General features: G+C 37.7%; 1 protein-coding gene across 1 annotated transcript; it reads right to left on the minus strand.

Moving 5' to 3' along the window:
* Nucleotides 1-769: 769 nt before the first annotated feature.
* Nucleotides 770-4,417, minus strand: LOC126623864 (glycerate dehydrogenase). The gene is made up of 13 exons (XM_050292844.1): nt 4,076-4,417; nt 3,870-3,953; nt 3,437-3,577; nt 3,022-3,143; nt 2,845-2,926; nt 2,288-2,360; nt 2,122-2,213; nt 1,963-2,037; nt 1,746-1,853; nt 1,575-1,652; nt 1,384-1,428; nt 1,114-1,228; nt 770-1,040 (listed from the first exon to the last, which is right to left on the minus strand). Exons 1-13 carry the CDS (start codon nt 4,196-4,198, stop codon nt 1,018-1,020), a joined length of 1,161 nt encoding a protein of 386 aa, XP_050148801.1. The 5' UTR covers nt 4,199-4,417; the 3' UTR covers nt 770-1,017.
* Nucleotides 4,418-5,858: the final 1,441 nt, after the last annotated feature.

Here is a 5,858-nt window from a genome sequence, read left to right on the forward strand (position 1 = left end):
AATAAGAGACGGAATTGGGGAGGGTGGGGTGGACGGAAGAGATAGAAGATGGAAGGGGATGAAAGAGTTAGAAAGGGGCGCGGGATGAAGAGAGAAAATGGGAAGGTTGTTGGGTAGCTTGATTCGTTTCTCATTTTAATTTTTTTTTCTATTCTTTTTTTTCTTTTTTCTTAATAGGGCTCTTGAAGTCCTTTTACATAAGGTTAAATTTAGTATTAAAACTTTCATTAAAAAATGAGTGGGAAAATAAAACTAGAGGATGGACGTATCACTACTCTAGATTTTTTTAATTAAGGGATTACTTGATGGTAAATTAAAATCTAAGGAGTGTTAGTGTAATGTTTCAAACATAATGGAGTTTTGTGAAAACTTAACAATCCTTACGAAGTGTTAGTGTCATAACCCTTTGCAGGACGGCGAAGAAGCTCAGAGGATTAAAAAAGACAGAAAGTTTAATTTGTGTGACCGAAGTTATATCCAAGAAAACCCAATGTCACATAGCGCTCAATGGAATAAAGGCCACATGTATCGTCACAATTCCATAAAGAGAAGATTCAACGCAGAGGTGATTATGGTTTTCTTGGGCTGAGTGACATATGATCACACGATACGACCAGACCAGGGCACCGCCAGAAGGCCTCAGTTTCTTCGAAGCTGACGCTTCTCAGATTCGGATGATTCTAGTCACGAAGATCCTCATCTCCAGCAAGCCGAAAGCCTAATGTTGTTCTTGAATGGCAATACAAATGCCACAAGTAGAATGAAAGGATTTTGAAATTGTAGATGAAAGGTTTCATTAATAACATCTCATACATTGCAGGATTAATATGAAGCCAGTAGTTTATAGCACAAACATATAACAGATACATGTTTCTCCACATCCATCCTTAAAATATACACTATCGTTTGCATTCTTCCGCATTGTACGCTCGCAAGACACTGCCTGGATTTTTCCTTCCGTATGAGTTACTCTGTTTGCACCAGGAAGGCCCTGAATGTAATCATTTGCATTGATGCTCACAGCCTTGAAACTGGTAAACCTGCATTGGAACACAAGTCTCAGCACAGATGATTTTCCTGCATGATGTTGGCAAAGTTTTGAAGGCTTATTACCTAAGGCCTTTGAGTTGACAATGCTAGGACTGGCAGCAGGTGGCGGAGCATTCTCGTTGAGAAATGGTTCAACCTGGTTTGGATTCTTCCAAACAGGGTATCCTTTAATTTTTCCCTGAATCATAATAATGTAAGGCATGTCAGTATTTTAGTGCCAAAGCTGCAGACAAAATTTTGAAGCCATTTTTGAATGATGTGAGCTATTTCAAATGCTGCGATTCTATTCAATTTCTTTTCTGCCTTTTTCCGATAGTTACATTGGTGACATACCAGGACATTGAGGGCAGCTAGTGTTGCCATTCCTTCACGAGTCCACTACAAAGACCGGAAAGGGACACGGTTACTCGCTGATCTGAGTTATTCTAAGTACTCACTTGATAAGGCAACAAATCTTTATGTTCTCAAATAGAAAGCTCCTTCCTTAAAAGTGTTCGAACATAAACAATATGGACAGTAATTACCTTCGAAGCAGAAGCAATGTGAGGTACCACAACAGCATTCTTCAAGTCGGCAAGACCAGGTTTCATGTAAGGCTCATCCTGATACAACACCATATACAAACCACTTAAATATCGTAGATGGTATCCAAAAGAAGATTGGAATTCGACAAGGAATTAGGTGCGCTTTTTTACCTCAAAGACATCCAGGCCAACTCGAAACATAGGGTTTTGTTTCAAATGTTCTACAAGAGCCACTTCATCAATCACAGGCCCTCTGCTACAGTTTATAAGGACTGCTTCCTGTAGATATATCCGACACATTATTCATCAAGAAAATACATTCCAGGTGTATACGTAACATAATACGTATGTGCATTATACAAATAAGAAATGTTATTTCGAACTTCACCTTCTTCATAATTGCCAGACTGTCTTTGTTGACTAGATGATAAGTGGTTTTATCCAGAATTGGGTGAAGGCTTATCTAGAATAAGAATAAAAAACCACACCATTATAAAGGGAGTAAGAAGAAACGAAAAAAGAGGGGTGAGGAGAGCGAAAGCCCTACCACATCTGCTTCTCGGAGCACCTCCTCCATGCTTGATGCTCTTTTCCAAGTCACAGGCTGTTCACCATTAGCTTTTAGGAACTGACCGTAAGCTGGAACATGGAACATACAGGTATCAGCAAAGTGTAGAGCAAGAAGATTTATGCAATAAACCAACTGGACGTGCCTGTAACAAACTTTTCTAGCCGGGTAGCCTGGTAAAGATCATAGTAAATTAGGTTCATCTTGAAACCTTCAACCTGTCAGAAATCAACAGTAATTTCAGTCGTATTAGCGGGTATTCACTAATTGGAATCACTTATTAAGATCATCAGCAATAAGTTGTAAACGATCAAGGGGTAAAGGAAAAGAAAGTTGAAAAATTCAAATAATGGTTAGTTCTGTGATTTATACATAGTATGTATTCAAAATGGTTGATCTATCTGTCACACAACTGAACGTATATGAAGCATTCCCCCAAGCCTACATTATAGAAGGGAACAATGCAGTAGAACTTGGACAGTTAGCAACTGTTTACAAAATCTTTCGTGTTCCTGGTAAGTTATATCATCCCAAATTCTTATTAAAATTCCTGTAAAGTAAGTCCATTAATTTTGTAAAAATCCTACTTCAAGGTGCATAAAACAAGTTTATGCATGCCAATCACTAGACTAAGCCGTTATTGTGTACCCAAAATCAGATGAACCAAACATAAGATTCAACATTTTGGACCAGGAAAAATACCATCATTCTGGCATATGCAGAACCTATACGGCCAGCTCCAATCACACCGACAGTTTGCCCTTTGAGCAAGTTTCCCACAAATCTACCATAGTAAAAGAAACAAATTAAGTTGTAGTTTATGTAACATGAAAGGACAAATGATGAATTGATGGTTAACAGTAAACAAGGTAGTCATACAGATTAGGAAGCCATCCATCGTATAAGCCGGCCCTCATAAACTCATCCGCTTCAACTATTCTTCTAGCGGCCGTTAAAGAAAGTGAAGCGGCCAGCTCTGCTGTAGTTTCTGTAAGTACTCCCTAACCATACAAGCAACAAATTCATTTCAATATCCCAAATTTTCCCAACAGAAAAGAAAACCATAAAGGCACTAGTGACCATATCTGCAAGCATGTTGGTTTCGATTCACTTGTCATGTTTTAATTGATTCTTAGTGCGAAATTACTTTGGTGCTGCCAAATCTACCGTTGAAAAGTCAACATGGTGTTTTTCCAAAGTATTGTGCTTGAAATATTTTTCTTTAATTTTGACATTATCAAAGACTTACATGTGAAAAAGGCGGGAAAATAGAGAGTAAGAGTGAAAAACTTACAGGTGTGTTCCCAACAGCAACTCCATACTTGTTAGCAGCATCAACATCCACATTGTTGTAGCCAACAGCCATGTTGCTGAAGGCTTTGCCTCCTGCTCTGCTCAGTGCTGAGAACAAAGTCTCTCCCCAGTCTTCTGTCAACTGAAAATCAAAACCACAACCCCCACTCAACAACTTTGAATAATAAAAAGGGAAATTCACATATAAGTCCCTCGAAACTCTCTCTCATAGTTAAAAACACTATTTTGAAGACAGAAACTCTTGACGCAGGCGGCTTGTACCTCAGTTGGTTAAGAGTATTTATCAAAAAAATAAGTAAAAAAACGAAGGAAGCCCTCGACTCAACGCAAACATTAACAACTCCGAAGGGTACTACACTAATTACTATAATAAGAAATCAAAAAGAAGAAGTAAGAAGAGTCTAAAATTTTACCTGCCCAATAACTCCATCACACTTATCTCCAATCAGAGCAATGATATCCTCAACAGAAAGAATTGTTTTCTTCTGGGTGCATATCTAAACAATTCCAATCATTAAACGTTTTCTCATCAAATTCAAAAAAAGTGATCCAAAATCCAATACACACACACACACACACATCAACAAAGTGGGGAATGAAAAAAAATAGGAAATATTACTTCGACTCTGCAATCTTGCTCAATTAAAAGATTGATCCAGCGAGTTCCAGGCATGGGTTTTGTGCTGACAACTCTGTATTTTCCATTGGGATTCCACACTTCAATTGAAACTGGCTTTGCCATTGAAAATCTTTGTCAGCAGCTCAAAGGGCATGCAGTATGCTGACTGTGGAAGCACTGAGAGCTGTGTCTTTAAAAACTTGTGGTTCTAATAACTGTGATGATATGGTGCGGTGTGGTGCACAATAAGATGTATGTCTTCACTCGTAAGATTGACTGAGACTGTTGACTGTTGATATGTGGTTGAGTGGAGCTATGGATCTGAAGGGTGCAGGTTTAGATGGTGGCTTGGTGGATTATTGTGAATATTTTCTGTACAGATAGGATGTGTGTTTTAAATTGAGAGGTGGAGGTGCGGTGGATGAGTCTTTCATGCTTGGAGGACTTGGACCTCTCATTGTGAATAAGATAATGGTGGTGACATGGCTTATTGGGTTGGATGACACATAACCCTTTTGCCATTTGTTTTTTGTTTTTTTTTTGTTTTTAAAAGGGAGACAATTGGTGGCAAACCACGGTTATCCACCCATTTCGAGAGCACGGGAAGACTCACAGAGGCATTTCAGCCTCATTCTGGCCACAAATCTGGCTTATACACTAGCAGCGAGTTTCGAACTCGAAACCTCCAGTTTTTAAGGCCAAATTGGATTATTCATCCCTGTGGTCATAGGAAACTTGCATTATGACATCCGTGGTGAAAAAACTAGGAATTAAACCCATGTGGTCTAAAATGTTAGCAAATTTAGTCCAAAAGTAAGATTTCTGTTAAATGACTGTTAAAAGTATGGGTAAAACTATATTTTCAGTTTCAATTGAGATTTAAAATAAATAATTTTTTTAATAACAATTAACAAAAAATAATAATGCTTAATTTTTTAAATAAAAAAAAGCCCCAATTCAATGTCAATTGGAACTGAAAATACAGTTTTACCCCAACTTTTAACAGTCTTTTAACAGAAATCTTACTTTTGGACTAAATTTGCTAACATTCTAGACCACAGGGGTTTAATTCCTAATTTTTTTCACCACGGGGGTCATCATGCAAGTGTCCTATAACCACAGGGATGAACAATCCAATTTGGCCCAGTTTTTAATTTTAAAGAAGTTTTATAATCCGTCATTTACTACTGGACCACCAGCTCGTTGTTCTTTTGCATTTGTTTGTATAGGCGATTTGGAAAGGGACCAATGGACCACCATGGACAATTTTATAAGGGACTATTTTTTGTATAGTTGAAATTTACTTAACCTTTAGCTTTGATTCGGTATGAGATAATGTATGTTATTGATAATACTCTTTTACTCGCCTAAGCAATCTAATTTATAGTTTTCAGGTATAAAATTACCAATTGGACTACCGGACGGGCGCACTTTTTTATTTCATACGTGTTAATAAACGTAGAGGAAGTCGAAAATATTCCAATGTGTTAATGTAAAATGTATAGAATGAAGAAGATACTTGTGAAAGTGGGCCTAATGGGCGTTGTTGGAAATTTAGTCATCTCTAGTCATCAAACTTGTGTTTGTTGAAAGTAGACTTTTAGGCCCAAATCCAAACTTGACAACACTTGGGTTGGGGTTACCTTTTTTTGGACAAAAAATGAAAGCAAATGAAGCAAAACATGGCAAATCCAATCTTGAAAGAAAAGATATGGATATTCTTAAAGAATGAGGATTCTCTGGATCTTCTTTGTGAGGATCCGGAGATCCTTCAATCACATCC

This window comes from Malus sylvestris, chromosome 5 (assembly GCF_916048215.2).
Source record: "Malus sylvestris chromosome 5, drMalSylv7.2, whole genome shotgun sequence".
NCBI lineage: Eukaryota > Viridiplantae > Streptophyta > Magnoliopsida > Rosales > Rosaceae > Malus > Malus sylvestris.

Coding starts and splice junctions, on each gene's coding strand:
- LOC126623864 (XM_050292844.1), bottom strand. CDS start 4,198: ATGGCAAAGCCAGTTTCAATTGAAGTGTGGAATCCCAATGGAAAATAC. Junction 1,653..1,745: donor TTGGCCTGGATGTCTTTGAG/GTAAAAAAGCGC, acceptor GTGTTGTATCAG/GATGAGCCTTACATGAAACC. Junction 1,229..1,383: donor TAGCTGCCCTCAATGTCCTG/GTATGTCACCAA, acceptor ATTATGATTCAG/GGAAAAATTAAAGGATACCC.